The sequence below is a fragment of the Zootoca vivipara genome, chromosome Z1 (genome assembly GCF_965207765.1).
Source record: "Zootoca vivipara chromosome Z1, rZooViv2.hap1.1, whole genome shotgun sequence".
NCBI classification, from domain to species: Eukaryota; Metazoa; Chordata; class Lepidosauria; order Squamata; family Lacertidae; genus Zootoca; species Zootoca vivipara.
In genome coordinates this window covers 16,715,246-16,734,263 of record NC_142583.1, presented here as the reverse complement: position 1 = coordinate 16,734,263, position 19,018 = coordinate 16,715,246, and the positions used below count along the sequence as shown (strand labels likewise).

Genomic DNA, 19,018 nt, shown 5'->3' with positions numbered 1-19,018 from the left:
GCCAATCATGCGAGATGAGCGCGCAACCCCAGAGTCGGTCACGACTGGACCTAATGGTCAGGGGCCCCTTTACCTTTTTACAGCGGGAAGGTAAACGGCGTTTCTGTGTGCTGCTCTGGTTTGCCAGAAGCGGCTTTGTCATGCTGGCCACATGAGCTGGAGGCTATACGCCAGCTCCCTTGGCCAATAATGCGAGATGAGCGTGCAACCCCAGAGTAGGTCACGACTGGACCTAATGGTCAGGGGACCCTTTACCTTTACCTTTAATAAAGCACTAGCTTTGATCACTTTGGCATTTTTTTACATCCTTCTTGGGAACCCCTGCACCAAGCCACTTGCACAGGTCCTCCTTTTGGCCTGTGGATAATGATGATAATGAAAGTGACGACGGAAAGGCTAATGTTTTATGTCTGATGCACCGGTTCGGGGAAATTATAGAGCAGACACTTAGATTGAATGTTATCGGAACTGTGTAAGATGGCAGCTGCCAACAACGAAAGGACTTTGGATTGATTCGGCAGAATTACCGGCGTGTGAAGAAGTATTGTGAATTTATAGAAGGGAATCAGATGGGCATAAAATCCACACAGAGACATATCATTTGCTTTAATTCGCTTGTGGGAATAATCCAGAGGCTGTGAAGAACGAAGGATAACAACAGAAAGAACTAGAGGAATTATTGGAAGAATATGAAATGCAGTAAAATTGAGACGAGGATGAGCCCTCCAAGCCTTGAAGTCCCAAAAATAAATTATAATTTGGCAGAATATTTGGACTATTTGATATGCATATATATAATTTGGAATATGTAATGTGAATTAATTTGGAAAATTTAATAAAAATGATCTATATGAAAAAAGATAATGATAGTGACGGCAATAACAACGTTATTATATATACCCCACCCATCTGGCTCGGTTGTCTCAGTCACTCTGGGCAGCTTCCAACGCATGCAAAAACATAATAAAACATCAGGACAATAAGCAGTTTTAGCAGGATTCCAGAGTAAGGCTGCGTTGGGGGAGCCATAGCAGCCAGATGGCGAATTCCTGGCTGGAGTTAGGGAGAGTGGGTGGGTGCCTGTGGCAGGGGTGTTGGATGGGCTTGGGGCTTCCTGGGATTGATCAGGTGTCTAAGTAGATCCAGCAGCTATAACCACTGCCTATGAGCGCTGCCTATGAATTTAACCACTGAAGCCCTTGGGGAAAGATAAGCAGCCTCAGCAGTGGGCTGGCTGTTTCTGCCTGTGTTAAAAATGCAGGGAGATGACTTGAAGGCTTTGCAGGAGTGGATGGAGGCCATGGAGGAGGATGTGGCTCGGGAAAGAGATATGCAAGCTACAGTCTGTGAAGTTGTAAGGGGTTCAGGTGGAAAGTTAGAGAAGCAGGAAAAGTAGCTGCTTGCACTGGCTTCTCGATGTGTAAGAAAAGGGGACACTGTTTGCATAGCCCTAGGGTGCAACTATTTTTGGTCAACTTGCTTGGTCATCATCAGGATGGGATGATAAAGCTGAGGAGAGCACCTTGAATGAGGAAGGGGAAGTAGTGATGATGATGATGATGATGATGAGGGAATGAGGCTGGCTGCACATCCTTTGATGCAGGCTAAAGTGAAATAGTGTAGGGTTGGTGCTGCCCCAGCCCCGCCAATCTAGGTGAATACTATTCACGATGATAAATCTGGTGAGCTCATGGAGCTGGCTAAGTAATTTCATCAGTAGTCACGTGAAACACTGTTGGCCTGGCTGTTACATTTGTGGGATGAAGGAGAGGGTAGTTTGAGTCTCTTAATGGGAGAGGCAGTGGGCAATGTGGCTTTACACCACAGCAGCTGCATGGATCTCAGAAGATGCAAGGCAGTCACTGCTTGCTTGATTGTTTTATAGCCATGTATCAAGATGCTTGGGGAGCAATAGTTGAGATGGAGGTAGAACACCCCCATGGCATACTCTTGATAAAGCACAGGCAATGGCAAAACAAATGGGAATGCAGGTGGCTGCTTATTCAACAGTGTTTTGTAGGCCTGAGAATGAAATGTTTACAGCAGGAATGCATACTTGACTTTTATGATTCGGACTTCGAACTCCTACTAGCACTTATGCAAGAACAGCCCCAAGATCTGGGTGGGCCTTTTAAAGCAGTGCAAGTTCTAGCAGGTGTGATAGACCCCTGACTACCAAGAAGAAATGAAACCGATCCTCCAAGCTCCACAGAAGTTGCCCTATCAGGCTGGAGAAAGGTTGCTTCAACTCATATTGGAACAGGCTGTAGTGGCTGCAGTGTCAGGGGAAGCAAAGGGTTTGGCTCAACTCAGTCTGCTGGTGGAAGCTCTCTGGCCAACTGCAAGCTGCTGAAATGCTGAGCCCAGCTGGGACAGCTACTTGTGTAGTACTGGTACAAGGAGACGATGTGCCTAGAATTGTGCCTAAATGATATTTGTCTGCTTGTTCAAACGTTGCACCGGGAGTGGATAGCGGCAGTCACAGCCATCATAATCTGGAGGGTCCCAGGGTTCCTCTACTGACTGTATTCACACTTGTGCCAAGATGTTTCTGTACCTCCTGTAGACCACAACTCCCACAGCGGCAGTGGAAATCTCTACCTCGATTGGACCCATCAATCAGCAGAAAATACTGGCTCTTATAACTGCTGGATCTGCACACAGATGCCAGGGCAAGGACATTGTGGTTTCCCCAACATATTTCAAGCCATGGAATAAAAATGATTATTGTGTGGTGCAAAGTTATTTGAATGCTACGCTAAGCAAGTGCACCCTGTCCTATCTATCAGTACCCCAGTGTGTACAAGAGTTGCTCTCTAATCTTACCTTCTCAGTCAATACAATGAAATGAGAAGGGAAAATGTATCCTGAAGGGATTAGGGTCATACTAAGCAGATGTGGGATGGGTTCATATGATTAACCCCTTTATATGCCATCCCTCAAGCTGGAGGGATTTGTTGGGACCAACAAAATGCAACCTATAGTAGACCTGGTAAGAGGGAACCCATATGGAGCATGGGATCACCACCCTTGGGTTGTTTGCTGGAGCCAGGACCACTACAGACATGCTATGGCCTGGGACTAACTGGACCAGACCCCTGGGATTTACTGGGTGGGAACAAACGGTACCTATTGGGTATGTGGGAACTATGCCTGGCTGTGGTTGCCCCCAGGGTGGCATGGATGATGTTACCTGGGTCTGCCTTGGGTACCGTGTCAGTTGATGCCAGCCCTGTCTAGTGTCAGGGCATTAAATTGGCGAACCTGGAAAGGAAGATGGACTTTGATCAGTTTTTTAACCATGGTGATTATTTGATAGTATTGATTCCACCTGCTGGAATTATGTTCACCATGATGAAGGTCAATGAGTTTGCCGAGATATTGCAGGCAGCTTTAAACACCACTGCATTGGGGTTGCCTGCCCTAAATGAGGAAACTGTGAAAGCAGCTGTCTTGCAAAACAGGCTAGCTTTATATAGGATTGCAGCTGCTCAAGGAGGGCATTGTGCTTTTATAAAGCAGGGGTGCCGCATACATATCCAGATAAACCTAGCTTCCTAAATAAAATGATGCATGCTTTGTATCAAGATAGCACTAAGACAGCCAACTTGGAACAAGAAACGTGGAGGATTGTGATATAGGTTCCAAAGGCTTGGAGGACGGTGGCACCGCTTATTAATTATTATTGTCACAACAACAGTGATAGGGTTGATTTTTTGTTTGTTTTTATATTGTTGTGGATTTTGCTTGCAGCTGAGTAACAAATGCACCACACAACTCCCCTCCTTTGAGACCCCAAGGGAACTGCAGAAGAACACATGCATATATCGTTAGGGTTATCTTGAAGGGGCGGCTTGTGTAGACTCAAATGGTGCAAATGTCCTGGAAGGTCTGTAGACGCCACCTTGGTAGTCAAGATAACCCCGGGACTAATTGGTACGAGCTGTAAAAGGAGATCATATATGCTTATCTGCTTGCTTTGAAGCCTTAGTTTTGGTTTAGTTAGTTGGGAGAGAGGGGAGGTTTCTCATGCTGACTGCCTTATCTGAGAGATGGGTTGGGAAGGTGCCTCTAAGCAAGGGGTGTGTTAATTGGGCTATTATTGCCAGCTTACTTAGCTTGTTTAACATATTAGCCCCTCACAGACAAGTTATAATGAATGTTTGCTGTTTGGGAGTGCAGCAGGGCTCTGGGGGCTGTCTTTCACTCTGATGTTTTTGACATCTGTTTTTGGAACCCCTGCACCAAGCCACTCACACTGGCCCTCCTTTTGGGCTTGTGGATCAGGACAGTTCTTGTTGAACTGCCACCCTCTTCAGTTATAGCACAGAGTCAGACTTGTTCAAAGTCAGAAGTGCTCTCTCTATAAGGTGAAATCTATGAAATTTGGTTGGGCGCACACACGATTGAATTCGAAAGTTGACAACTAACCTAAAAGCATCAAGATGAAATTTGGCTGAGCCTTCTCTACTCCTGTATGCAAAATTAAATATAAGAGATGTTCAGTTTTATGGAAGGTTTGGATGTGAGTGTGGGATATGAATATGTTCCAAATTCAATTCAGTGTAGGCCATGGCAACATTCACCTTTTGTTGCAGATGTTCTGTTATGCATTTGTATTCACTAAACAGCATCTCATAAATCTACTTGGTACAAGTAGATGTGAAATATTGGCATGTGTAAATTTCTGTAAGTGATAAAAGTATATGCCCACCTCCCTTGTGGCTGATAAATCAGAGTGAAATCCAGCTTCTCATCAGTTCAGTTATCAATGCTCTTGGGTGAGTGGATGAATCTGGAGACATGCGAATGACTAGTCCAAAATCACTGTAGCCTCGCCATTTGATGTTAGGGGTGTTTGGATCATACTTTTGGTAAACACAGACATTTTCATATATATTTTGCTTACAAATTATTGCAAACACACACAGTTCCTTGGCATACCATCTTCATAGTCATAAGGCAATTTAGTGAAAAGCATTTCAAATTTAATTTTGCCTTGTTTTAGTTTCAGAACTGTTAATAGCATTACTGTACCGTATCAGAAACATATCTAGGAAGCTAATGAAGCTGTTTCGCGCAAACAGCATTTTCAAAAACAAATGTTCAAAGCACACACTTCTGCGAGGTATCTGAGCACAGATGTTTTATGATATATACCTGAGTGAGACACACTCAGAAAAAGTGGTGTGGCTCCCTCAATTCATTTTCCTGCTGAGTAATTCCTCACTGCTCCCTTTTAGTGAATTCTAACCTTTGTGCCAAACATCGATAAGGATTCTGAAGAAAGTTCCTTAACAACAGTAACTAATCAAACTAGATTTAAGCTTGTTGGTGTCTTTGGTATCTTCTCTCTCTTACATCGTAGATGTTGATTTATATTATGGATGCACATTCTGTATTATTTTATTAATACTATTGCTACATGTTTGTCATGGTCTTTTGGCCAGAACAATAAACTTAAAAACTTGAACAACAGTAATTGGAGATAGACAAATTTGTCAATTTCAGTTTATCACCCCACCCCCCACCCTGGCTTAAATGCAGTTTGCCACATTTCTGCATCAGTTTGATTTAAAAAAAGAAAAGTTCTCACAAAAATCCATCAGCATTCTGCATGGATTAGGTAGGTCCGTGTTGAAAAGTGAACCAAACTGAATTTCTCTCCCATCCTTAATAGTAACAGTGCATTCCTCAACCAGTTCCCAAATGGTGAGAAGTTCCAGGGGTACAGTACATACTGAACTATTCTATACATCTCTCTCATATATTTAGCACAGGGGTCTTTCCAATGTCCCAGTGCACTCTTCAGAATTGTCATCAGGACCTCATAAGCGCCAAGTAGCAAAATTATGACTAGGTTTTCAACAGAATAGAAGTTCTAAAAGCCTATTCTAGTATTACATGAGCAGCGTGGGAACCACTGAGGCACAGTCACACACACACACACACACACACACACACACACACACCCAATACCACAAGGGTAGAATAAGAAGTCTATGTGGGACGAATCTGTAATATGCCTCACTCTAACACCATCTGCATTGCCAAAACTCTCTAGTGAATTGCCAGAGTGGGTCTAAACTCCTGTCTGGGCAACTGCAAATATGCCTTGCATGACCAAGACTCCTCTAATACACTGAGGGGTCAGTAAAAACCCTCCCTTCTTGTTGCAGTGAAACTGGGGCTTCAGAAAGAATCCAATGCACGATGGATTTAACAGTTAAAATACTTTGGACAGCACCGAATTCCTACAACATGGCAATGAAGACAATGGGGGCAGGAGGCACCAAGACATTTTCTAAACCCACCCTTCTTTTCCCTGATTGCAAGAAAATGTGCTGTACATAATTCTGAATGAAGTGAATATGCAATTAGCTATTTAAATCAGGACTTAATGTTATAGGTTTCCTTTGTCAATTATGGTGATTAACCGTTCAGAGTTACTGGTTTGTTTTTCTGTTTTGTGTTTTAGGGGAGTAACTTTCTTTTTAATTTTTTAAAGTGAACACAGCTTTTCCTCTCAGGCTAATGTCAGAATAAATTTACATCACTGGCCTCTTTGCAATTCTTTAGGGCTTTTTCATCACAACACTAAGCTTACACATTTCATAAAAACAGCTACAAGACAGCTGAATCTCCAAAGGTGCAATCTGCTTTATCCTTGCACTTTGCCTTCCTTTTGATGGTCTCTATTATTCTACATAATAAAGCCGAAAATGATCTCTGCATCCTTCACTCAAAGCATTGTTACTAATGCACTGCGCCTAAACTTGTAAAGCAGTTATTGAAAGTAAGGTTAGATTGGGAAACAAATAGAGACATCTGGCTTACTTCAAAGGAGTCTGGGGGGCAGAATACCATCCAGTTGCATGTACCTAGTACACCGTGAAGTGAAAAGCAAATGGAGAGAAAAGGACTGCTTAGCTTTTGCCCTTTAGTCTACTTCCTCCCGAAACTTCACCACACCACCAAGCAACTTTTATCTCTGCAAAGTTCTAGATCTACTGAGATAAAATGGGTCTACAACATGGGTAGGCAAACTAAGGCCTTCTCAATCCAGCTCGTGGACAGTCTGGGAATCAGTGTGTTTTTACATGAGTAGAACGTGTCCTTTTATTTAAAATGCATCTCTGGGTTATTTGTGGGGCATAGGAATTCATTAATTTCCCCTCCAAAAATATATATAGTCTGGCCCTCCACAAGGTTTGAGAGATGTACCCACGGCTGGTAAAGGTTGCTGACCCCTCGTCTACAATACTGGTGGGAATACACAGCTGAGGAAAACAGAGTTTCACTGCATGCAATTGCAGGATAACATGAATCTCTTTAATGTTCCAGGCACAGATGCATATTCCTGCATTACAGGGGGTTGGACTAGATGATCCTCAGGGTCCCTTCCAATGCTACAATTCTATGATTTCATTACTCTAGGCATGAAGTAAGAGGTGTCTACTAATATGCAGGGCAACCTATATTATTTGACATGGATTTAAGCTCATCTTAAGTAAGACCATTTGGGTTCTTACCTGTAAAGGGGATATCCCTACATGTAAAAAGATGGCCTCAGTGGGACTTGAGCTCCACCAGGTGGTTGAAGGCAAATCTGTAGCTCCAAATAGAATCTTCAAAAATACCGTACCTATCTCCTCTGAAATTCTCAGTTTTCCATTATGACAAGCCAGAGAAGGAGAAGCAGAACAGATAACAGGAACAGCCAACGAAAAACAAACAAACAAACAAAAAACACTCTCTGCTGGATAAATAACCAATAAAAAGTGGGGGGGGACTTAGACGGACTAGACCATGCATAGTTAAAAAAACTCAGGCAGGAAGAAAAAACTATATAACAAGGTGAAGCCCAGAGGTCATATTGTTACATGCACAGAAATCCCCTTCGTGAGGTGGGTAGGAATGTCAATTCCAGATGAAAACCCTGTCTGATGGTCTCCAGGACCCAATGGTCTGACAAGATGGCCTGACATCTGTACAAATAAAGGGAGAGAAGACCTCCTATAGGGTGGGTTTCAGAATTGATGCTTGTATCTTCCGAACTAGTTAAATGAACCAAATCTAAGGAACGTTTCTTGTTGCTGGCTTCTGGTTCCCCTGCGAGCTTTATTCCAGGAGCAATATGAGGACCAAACTTCTCCCTCTTCTGTTGGGTCCTAGAAATCAAAGGGCCTGGTAGGATTGGTGGAGGATCTGGTAGGACTGGTAGGATCTGAAAGGAGCATCTGTCATCCTTCTTACGGGCTTGAGGGCATGGCCTTATTTTCATTCTTTGATTCACAAGCACATCCTGGAGTGTAGCAGCTCTTAATAGTATGCCCCCCCCCCAATATAGATTTTCATAGCTGAACTGGAGCGGAAGAGAGCAACCACCTCCCAGTGGCACAACCAGAGAACTCTCCTTACCAAGTCACTTGCCACCAACAAACAGTCTGAAAACTGAATCACATCTGAAATAAATGCTGCCAACTTCTAAAGCTTAAGAGAGTATTGAGCTTCGGTTTAGCCTCATCCAGCAGGTCCTCCAGTCTCAAGAGAGAAGCTTTGGCAAAGATGGGGGCAGAAGAAGTTGCCCACACCACCGGTGTCACTCCCGCATGCGCTCACTTGAGACCCAAATCCAGTTCCTGCTCTGTAGGGTCCTCAAGTTGTGCATCCAAGTCCTTAGGATGAAGTATGTGATGGGCTGGTCCTGTCACCGGTGCATCAACAAGCAGCAATTTATCCTTGCAACTGATCCATGATTTGTTGCTCCAAACCTTTAATAATCGTTGCATTAGCCACGGTTGTGTTGAAGAGGTGTATCCAGTTCAGACTCAATAACCTTAGGGACTAAGGCAGGCAACTTCACCATCTTGGGCTTGGGTTTAGGATCCAGACATACAGAACTCTGCTCTCACCCCGCTGCTGCTGCTGCTGCCTCCACCTCCCAGCTTGTATAAATTCAGCCTGGACACTGAAGACACCACTGAGGGGCCTTGTCTGGCACTCAAAGATGGAGGGTGGAAAGCTATTTAAAGGCACTCCACGCACCAGAGCCTTGTGAAGCTTCCATTGCCAGAGTTGCTTTTTGATGCAAGGGAGGTGGGAATTAGTGGAAATTACTATGTCTGCCTCTTTTTTGCCCTGCACAGGGGCTGAAGTAGAAGCTAGCTAGCACCATGAGAGCCGAGAGGCCCACAAATGCTGTTTGCAGGGAATGGCAGACTTCTTGAGAGCTTTCGCCAAGTTGTGTGGCAGTAACTGAGAACAAATGGGGTTGGAGAAAAAGGAATATGGAAATGAAGTGCCCGCACACAGATAAGGATCTTCAGGCTGAGGTAAAAACGGCTGGTCCTGCCATGGAGACAGAGAAAGAACGAACGATACTGGGTCAAAGAGACAAAATGAGAATGGAATCCAGGGCTAAGGAAAATGGCTGGCAGAAAGGAAGGGAAGGAGAGAAAACACTTCTCTTCTTTTCTATTCTATTTTTCAGAAACAGAAGGAGGCAGCACATAAACAAACACACAAAAACAGAGAGAGGAAACAAAGAAAATAAAACTACAAGCCTGAACCAACAAATGAAATCTCAGAGAGGTAAGAAGGAACCGCTTTATTGAAGGCAAAATTGAAAACTGGGGATTCCAAAGGAGAGAGAGTGACTTTTGAAGATTCTATTTGAAGATTCTATTTCTTTCGCCTTCGAGCGCTTGGTAGAGTTCAAATCCCACTTGCGGTCATCTTTACAAGCACAGAAAAAATATCTGACTTATGCTACCTCATTTCTGTCTCTCAAAAACATGTAGCACCCATACTCCCCCCTGTTCATGTGGTAGATGTCAGGAAACACAAGCTGTGCATGTCCTATGCAATCTGCACAGGAGGAAGGAAGAGAAGCAACATGGTGAAGCCAAAGCCTTCGCTCCAATTCCTTGTCTCCATTTTCCTTTCCCGCCCCATATATTGCTTTAGGATTAGCTTAAACATATAAATAAGCATGTGTCTACATGCCAGATTCTGGATTTCTTTCATCACTTTTTACTGTATACTGAATACATTTTACTGTATTCAAGAAATGAGAATCCAGGGGAGGATAAGTACAGATGAAGTGGCAAGTCTAGAGAGTGATGGGCTAGTTTCTCTGTGGTTCTCTCTGAGTTCAATAGACAAAGGTTGCAAGTTGCAATCCAAGTAAAAAATTGCCACATCTAGGTTGGAGGGGTGGGGAGAGCTTCTCCTGAACTTCTCTGTTCCCACCACCCATAGGGCTGCCAGACTCAATAGCGGACAGGACTTCTGTGCCTTTAATTGCCCTGCTCTCTTTTAAGTCTGGAACACCTTAAAGAGAAACCAGCAGACCCTTTGCTTGGAAATTAAACAAAGGGTCTGCTGGTTTCTCTTTAAGGTTTCCACTCAAAAGAGAGCAGGGCAATTAAAGGCACAGAAGTCCTGTCCTCTATTGAGTCTGGCAACCCTAACCACCCATCATAATGATAGGCATTTTCTCCAGAACTCTAAACAGTTGTAGCTGTGGGAATGTTCAGGGTGGCAAGAGAGGACATATTGTTTATTAATATCCTTCCTAACTTGCGCTAGCAAGTTCCTTTGCTTAGCAGAGTGCATTCCCCTTTACACAGCAGAAAACGGGTTGCAAACTCATGTGAGTTTCTTAAGACAATGCGCAATTCAATCTGGCTTGTCCAGATTGAAATGTGTTCTAATATTTTCCTGGTAAGACCCCTTGAATCCCTCCTAAAAGAATAAAGACACCACAGTCTTATTCATAAGCAATAAAAAGAAAGTTCACTCACAATCAGGCAGAGCACAGTTTGATCCCTGAAGGCAGGCTGAAGGCTTAAAGTTACAAACGTATAAAAACAGGTTTACCCCATAAGGGAGATGGCCTGAGGGACTGCTTGGCTGGAAGTTCGCAGGACGAAAAGGAGATGGAAAAGGGGAGAGAGTGGTAGCATGCCTTGGCCTTTTACCAGGTCTGGAAAGGTCAAGCCCACCCACTAGTCGCATGCCAGGAAGGATGCTCCAGGCCAGGAGGAAAAGGAAGTTTCAACTAGCTGGACCAAACATTCCCTTGCATTCCCACTCTAGGAAAACAAGGAATGTTGTACTTGACTGCTCTCAGTGGATTACATTCCACAATAGCGGTAATTCAAATAGGGGGAAACATGGCCTTGTTTATCATAGCTTCATCGGTAGCTTACCTGTGTATCCGCTTCTATTTATGTATTAGGCTCACACTTCATTAAAGTGGTTTGCAGCAGCAACCTGTGAGGTAGATAGCTCAACTGGTAGAGCATGAGACTCCTTAATCTCAGCGTCATGCGTTAAAGCACCATATTGGGTGAAAGATTCCTACCTTGCAGGGGGTTAGATAAGATGGCCCTAGTGGCCCCCCTTCTACAATTCTGTGATTCCATGTTTGCCTGACAGATAGTGACTTGACTGAAGCCAATATAGATGCCTTGTGATTCCATGACTAAATGCATATGAAGTGGCTCTGAACAATGGATAGTCAGAAAACCAAGGAAAGACAATGCCAAAATAATAATCTTATGCTATAAAACAAAGAGGTTTTGTTTTTGTTTTTTTTAAATTAAAAAATTAAAAGAAGCAAAAAATAAAACTGCCTACGAAACCTAATTGCGTCTCCTTTCCAAAGAAATATTCATTTTCCCAACTATACTGAGAAGCTGAACACAATATTTCTAAGTCACTGCACACCAAAAGCAACCCTACTCAGAAGATCTCTCATTAATTTCCCTTTTAAAGTATGGGGTATATTATTTCAAGTTTGTCCCTGCATAGAATTATCTGGAAGCTGGCTATTCAACATTGCCAACATTTTTATTTTTAAAAAGTGGAAAGTAACTTTCACGTTTTAGAGTTAATGTCAGCCCTTGGCATTAGTAAACACTTTAACCACTTTTATATAGCTGACTACTGAGACCTACAGCTAATGACTGTGGCTGTCATTTTGAGGCACAGATTTTCATTTCCATAAGTGCTCTCTAGAGAACAATCATTTCCGTAAATGCTAACTAGGATTCTGTTATCCATTGCTGTGTGTCTTATGTTCTCATTTACACCCAAGCAAAGCAAGTGTGAAATGCTGCCAAGTGAATTCTCCACCCACCTCACTAGATTTTTTTAAAAAAAAGTGTTTCACACTTAACATGTGCCGCAATGGCAAATCAAGCCCTCAGTGACCAATATCAATAAAATAAGTGTCCGCTAAAGTAAGATGTAAGGCTTTGTGTCATATGGATAAAATTTTGCTATTCACTTGAGTAACTGCTATCCTTAATCATTATGCATAAACCACATATGCTCTATAGCCAGTTGTCTTCCTGAAGTGCCTTATTCAGTATACGTTACTTCAGCAGGGGTTTGGATAGTGTAACAAGAGCCCTTCCACTAATGAGAAATGCCCTGGACAAATTCAAATGGCATATAGTTTAACACTTGTCAGGTGAAACAAGGGACACTGGTGTAATGAAAAGGAGCTCAACAAGATACTAATATCAATAATTTGTGTTCATGTTAGTGAAGAACGCGTTTTGACTGAAATAAAAACATGTGACAAATTCAGCGACAACTGGTGACAAGAGTTGCATTGGCTAAGTGGAGTCGTTTGTAATTTTTGTTTAACAAAGGGAGCGCTGTGATTAAGGAAGCCAATGCCCTGATCTCACTACCTTCTGTCAAACAGCTGCTTCAGGAAACTATGAATCTCAAAAGCCTTTTCATTCTTATTTATTGCTGGGGTTTCTAATAATGAAATTCATAACAACATGTTGTCAGTGTGGTAGTTTTTATGGGCTCTTGCGGTTGCTTACTATTATATTTGTATTGCACACTTCTCTATAGCATAGCTGCCAAGTTTTCCCTTTTCTCGCGAGGAAGCCTATTCAGCATAAGGGAAAATCCCTTTAAAAAAGGGATAACTTGGCAGCTATGCTTTATAGCAATTATGTACGGATCTGTGGTGTTTCTGACTTTGGTCTACAGACTAGAATGATCAATTACTTTTCCGTGGATGGCAGAAGTATACACTTCCTGGTTGAAAAGCAAATGTCATCATGTAATGAAGCTTCCTAGTCAACAAATTAACGAGGCCGAGGCCGTTTCTTGTTTTTTATTCTGATCCTGGTAAGCTACTTTGCATATCAATTACCCTTCCTTGGTAAAACTGTCACACTCTTCATCCCACCAAGAGAAGCATTCCGACTTCACATTAAAGCCCTTCAAGCGAAGCTGTTAGTTACAACTCTGAATATTTTATTCTTGCCAATAATGGCCTCTTCTTGCGTTGATCAAGTACACTGTCTGCTGCCCATGGTTTTCTCTAGCAGAACATTTGATTATTTCATTAACACCGTGGGATATTAAGATCAGCTTGCATGTGATCCTTATGAGAAGAGCTCAAAGTCTCATGGACTCCAGGATGGCAATCTTCTCAAACTGCCAGATTGTAGATTACTTAAAAGGCATGTCCTAAACTGCCTGCAGGGTCTTCCGTCTTCAGCAGTGCCTGACAGAAAATGCTGCTGTAATTGGATTCTGTGAGCCTGACACTGGGTCAGGCTTGAGTTTTGCTCTCCAAGGTTGAAAGAGTAATTACTACTGGAAACAAATGTGTAAGTGCTAGTTTGATATCTTGGACTTTTACCTGGACTGATATCTCGCCCCTGGTGTGGTAAAAACGGTTGCTTGGTTCTACCTGTACGGAAATGAATCCGTAACACACCATGTGTGTGTCACACATTTGTGTACCATGTGCTTCCTGGAAAGTCAAAATGTCATTACTGATCTTCTTTTGAGTGACTCTTTCAGAAATATTATTTTTTTCTCTTCCCCTCCCACAGTCAATGAATTCACCTCTCCAAGCACATATGCCTGTAAACACCCTTTATAGCTAAGCTATGTTATCTTTGTTATTAGAATCAGACCGTTTGTGTTCTAGCCCCAATTTTAATGTATGCATTTAGAGAATGGTGTCTCCAAATGGTTCATTCTTGGAAACTGAGAGACCTCACTAAATGTTCCTCAGCAGCTCACCAATATATATTGCCAGTACACAGTGATAGCAGTTACAGCCAGTCTATTATTGGAATGGGAAGCTGCCACGCTCAGCGGCTGATTCTCATTTTCATAGAACTAGAAGCCTGCAGCTAACAACACTGGCTGATAAATTCCAGCACACCCATCCTCTCCAACATCCCTACCAGATGCTCCATCTGCAGACTCCTTCACTTTATACCACAGTGGCTACAACTGAAAATGAGGTTGGCCAATCAAAGTCCCTCATCTTCATGGAGCTTTGTTTGATATGGAATGGCAACTGGCCCTGAAGTCCAGAGTGCTTCCCTGATACTCAGATTTCATAGCTATGCCTTGGAAGTTCCTGGACATCATCACGATAATACAGTAATACAATTTAGCATACTGGTTCCTTGTGAAATTTCTGCAAAATGGTGGTGGTGGTGGGGGTTATATCTTTTTAACAAAATAATTTCATGCCAAAATTTATTTTGCTTTGGGGACTCACCATGTCTGTATCTGAAACTGGTCCAAAGCTGGTCACATATATGTTTGTGAAGACTTCAGTTGTACTGTCTGGCATAAGAAAATAAGAACAAGTGTGAGGATGTATGTTTTTCCCTTTTTACAAGTATGCTGAGAAAGGTCCTATGGTGTATTTTCTTCAATAAATGCAACAATAAACAAGCATTTATTATTATTATTATTATTATTATTATTATTATTATTATTATTATTAAATACAGACGTGAGTAACTTGGTGGTCACTGTAGAAGCACATCCTAAAATTGGACCCAGTCAAAATTCTGCACTTCTTGTTGCAGGAAGCAAACAGACTTGAAATATCATATTTGCATAAATACATTGAAAAGTAAATCACCCCAAAGGCCAATAGATAGATAGACTGCACTCATGTTGTTCTGTATCTCTTGACTCAGAATGTGCTATATCTAGGGATAGCCTTTTTAAAATGCTGTAGAAATCACAATATTTTATATAATTATTTTGGGTTCTAGCTTTTGAGATTTAGAATATGCATTTACTATAAGCATATGCCTGGAACAGTAGGAGAGGGAGGCTTATTTTTAAAGTAAAAATTAGGAAAATCAACAAGAGACAAAAAAAAGCTAAAGTGAGCATGCTTCCTCCCTTTCAGGGTACAGTAGAAAAATTCCACACTTTTTCTCACTCTCAGATGCTCCAGTTTAGATTAACATATTTCCCATTTTAACCAACACCAAAATAATTTTCAAGTCTGGTTAGGGGCACTGTAAATCTAAAAATAAATTGCCTGCTATTATTATTATTATTATTATTATTATTATTATTATTATTAACTATTAGATTAATTCAAGCAAGAAAACTTACAAACTAATTTAAATTAGCTAATTTTCCTCATTAATGGCTATTTAAGCATCACACACTTTTTTGGATTTTGGACATTACAGGAGACCGCTGCATTAGGTCAAAGGTCTGTCCAGTTCGGTATGGTGTTCTCACAATGGCAAACAAGATGCCTGTGGTTGTCCGCATGCAGGATTGCGTGTAAAAGTGATTGTGATTCCCAGCTGCTGGCATTCAGAGGCACATTGCCTCCAACCGTGGAGGTGGAAGAGATCCATCATGTACACTTTGCTGCAATACAATTACTACATCTAAACCACAGCTTTTTACATGTTTACATACTGAGTCCCCCCTTCCTCTTCCTCCAGATATCCATGCACTACTTTGCACACACAGCTCCTTCAAAAATGAACTGTTCTATTTCCTTCTATTCAGGGGGAAACTCTGTTTATGCATCCGTAGGCAGCTGGTGAGGCTCTGCCTAAGAAGCAGAATTCATGCCTACACAGATCCACTAATCAGGGTGTGAATGTTGGCTTTTAAAATACCTGTTTATGCTTCCTCAAATATTTGAAACAAGGGTAGAAACAAAATGGGAATCCTACATTTTATTAAAAATGCAATGTAAGATACATATTTATGTTAGTGAGAAGGTAAAAATTTCAATTACAGAAAAAGAGATGTTGCTATGAGGTAGATCAGGCATCCCCAAACTTCGGCCCTCCAGATGTTTTGGACTACAATTCCCATCTTCCCCAACCACTGGTCCTGTTAGCTAGGGATCATGGGAGTTGTAGGCAAAAACATCTGGAGGGCCGCAGTTTGGGGATGCCTGGTCTAAGCTGTAAGGCTCTGGTGCTTGGAATGCCTTTAAATAGCTTTCCGCCCTCTTTGTCTTTGAGTGCCAGACAAGGCCCCTCAGTGGTGTCTTCAGTGTCCAGGCTGAATTTATACAAGCTGGGAGGTGGAGGCAGCAGCGGGGTGAGAGCAGAGTTCTGTATGTCTGGATCCTAAACCCAAGCCCAAGATGGTGAAGTTGCCTGCCTTAGTCCCTAAGGTTATTGAGTCTGAACTGGATACATCTCTTCAACACAACCGTGGCTAATGCAACTATTATTATTAAAGGTTGGAGCAACAAATCATGGATCAGTTGCAAGGATAAATTGCTGCTTGTTGATGCACCGGTGACAGGATCAGCCCATCACATACTTCATCCTAAGGAGTTGGATGCACAACTTGAGGACCCTACAGAGCAGGAACTGGATTTGGGTCTCAAGTGAGCACATGTGGGTGTGGCACCGGTGGCAGTAGGCAACTTCTTCTGCCCCCATCTTCTGCCCTCCAGATGTTTTGGAATACAATTCCCATCCTCCCCAACCACTGGTCCTGTTAGCTAGGGATCATGGGAGTTGTAGGCCAAAACATCTGGAGGGCCACAGTTTGGGGATGCCTGAGATAGATACACAGAGAAAAGCAACTCATCATTTTACATGTAGCTTCATGAGACAGATGATAAGACTTAGCTAACACTGACAAGTTACTGTATATTGACCATTCTAGTTGGGATTCTTGGTTCCATTCGGGGTTTTTTTGAGCTTTTACTTTTTCTTTATCCTCCCTTTTTCTGCCATTGTTGTTTATTTTCACTCAGCATACCCTCCAACATTTCTCCGATGAAAATAGGGACGTTCTATTCAATAGTAGTAGTAGTAATACAGCAATAATAATAACAACAACAATTTTACTATTTATACCCCACCCATTTGACTGAATGTTACCCCAGCCACTCTGGGCGGCTTCCAACATATATGAAAACATAATAAATCATTAAACATAAATAAAACCTCCCATCATTGAATTCAGTCGGTCTTACTCACAGGTAAGTGGAATGAGAATTGCAGCCTTAGAGTGCAGTCCTAACCATGTCTACCCAGAAGTAAGAACCATAGTCTGTGACATTCCATCAGAGCAACAAGGGCCAATTTCCTGGTTGAAGATCAAGATAGCTTCTGAGATATAGAGTTGCAGCTCTTATTTAAGGCTCAGACAGAAAAGGACTGCAACTGAAACATCATTTGACAGGCGGAGGACTAAGGACCCTGCCCTTGCCTCTCTCCACCTGGCCGAGGGTGGGGCCTGGCAGGCTTCATGAGGACTGCAGCTGCTGCTCAGCAAAGAGGGCTCCTCTTTTAAATTGTATTTCATTTTTATCAGTGTCATTTTAAATGAGACCATCTTGGCTGTGAGCCCCAGGAGACCTGCACCGTGCCTTGCTGGCCTTTTCCCATCTGGCTTGGGTGAGTGGAGGGCTGACTGACTCCAGCTACAAAAGCTGAGGCTGTTGAACAGATTCTTGGGCTGGAGTATTGTTCACGGGGGGTTTGAGACAGGTTGTTGCTGTTATTGTTGTATCTTTGGTTTTGGATCTTATGATTTATGTGGAAATTGTTTCCACTTGGTTGTGTACTTTTTGATGTGTTTTATTTATTGTTTATGGCTTTTGTTGTGTTTATAATTGTGTAAATCTTCTCATGCCATAAGCCGCCTTGAGCATGGTTTCAACTATGGAAAAGCGGCATACAATTAAAATGATGACGATTTGACCTCTGGTGCACGGAGCTGTCCAGGTTACCTTGCAGAGGCAGGTCCCTCAAAACAGAACATCCCTAAACATTTTCTAGGGAATAATAAAACTGTTTTCATGAAATCTACATTAACTCCCAATATGTTCTTTTATACACTTCTCTCTTTTCGTTCATGCCCTTTTTCCTATGTGGCTAACACTGTTCAGAGAGGGAGGGAGGGAGGGAGGGAGGGAGGGAGGGAGGGAGGGAGGGAGGGAAACCATGCTAGCCCATAGAAAAATGCCAAAAATCTACAATAGGACAATACCTTTATTAGGACCTTACAAAAAGTCCCAAAATAGTCAACTAGCTTTTGAGTTTTCCAAAACTGTTCATTTCCCTACATGTTAGTCTAACAAGAAGGATGAATAAAAAAATGATGGTGTGATGTTAAAGCCACAACTCTGCAAACTGAAACAGTCTTAAAATGGATTCCAGCAGTTGTTGTGCAGACCTAATTAGATTAGCCGCTGCTGGGTGATAAACAGATTTACAGGTTGCACTAAGGGCTACTAGAACAAACAAACACAAAAGGCTGATTCTGCCATTTTAAAGATCTGCCTATAGCACTAATCGGAACACAGAGATCCCTTGAGAGGCAGAGAACAAAGGTAAGTAAAGATTAACATAGTATTCATTATGTTAGCAAAGCTAGAGATTAATTTCAGGTGTTCACTAGGTAAAAAGTCAATAGAAACTAAATTGGGTTGCCTAGGAAACAGCATCTCCTCCTTTCTTGCTACCTGATACGGATCGCAAAGCCAGTGTAGCAACATCACAACATTGCCAGTCAGTCAGATCTGGTGACCGACAGTTTTCTTTATTACATTTTTTGGGGCTATTTTTATATCATTTTCAAGAAACATTATTTTTTTAAGTAGGGAAAAATTAAAAATAACAACAAATGGGAAAAAATACAATTTGTTGTTGTTTAGTCGTTTAGTCATGTCCGACTCTTTGTGACCCAATGGACCATAGCACGCCAGGCACTCCTG

The 19,018-nt window shown here is 42.2% G+C and overlaps 1 protein-coding gene across 1 annotated transcript in view; it reads right to left on the bottom strand.

Moving 5' to 3' along the window:
* Positions 1-19,018, bottom strand: part of GABRA2 (gamma-aminobutyric acid type A receptor subunit alpha2) — a 72,413-nt gene that overhangs the window by 27,756 nt on the left and 25,639 nt on the right. The window contains exon 3 of the mRNA XM_035113167.3: positions 14,564-14,631. Within this exon, the coding sequence (XP_034969058.1) occupies positions 14,564-14,631 (68 nt within the window). The remainder of the gene's footprint in view (positions 1-14,563; positions 14,632-19,018) is intronic.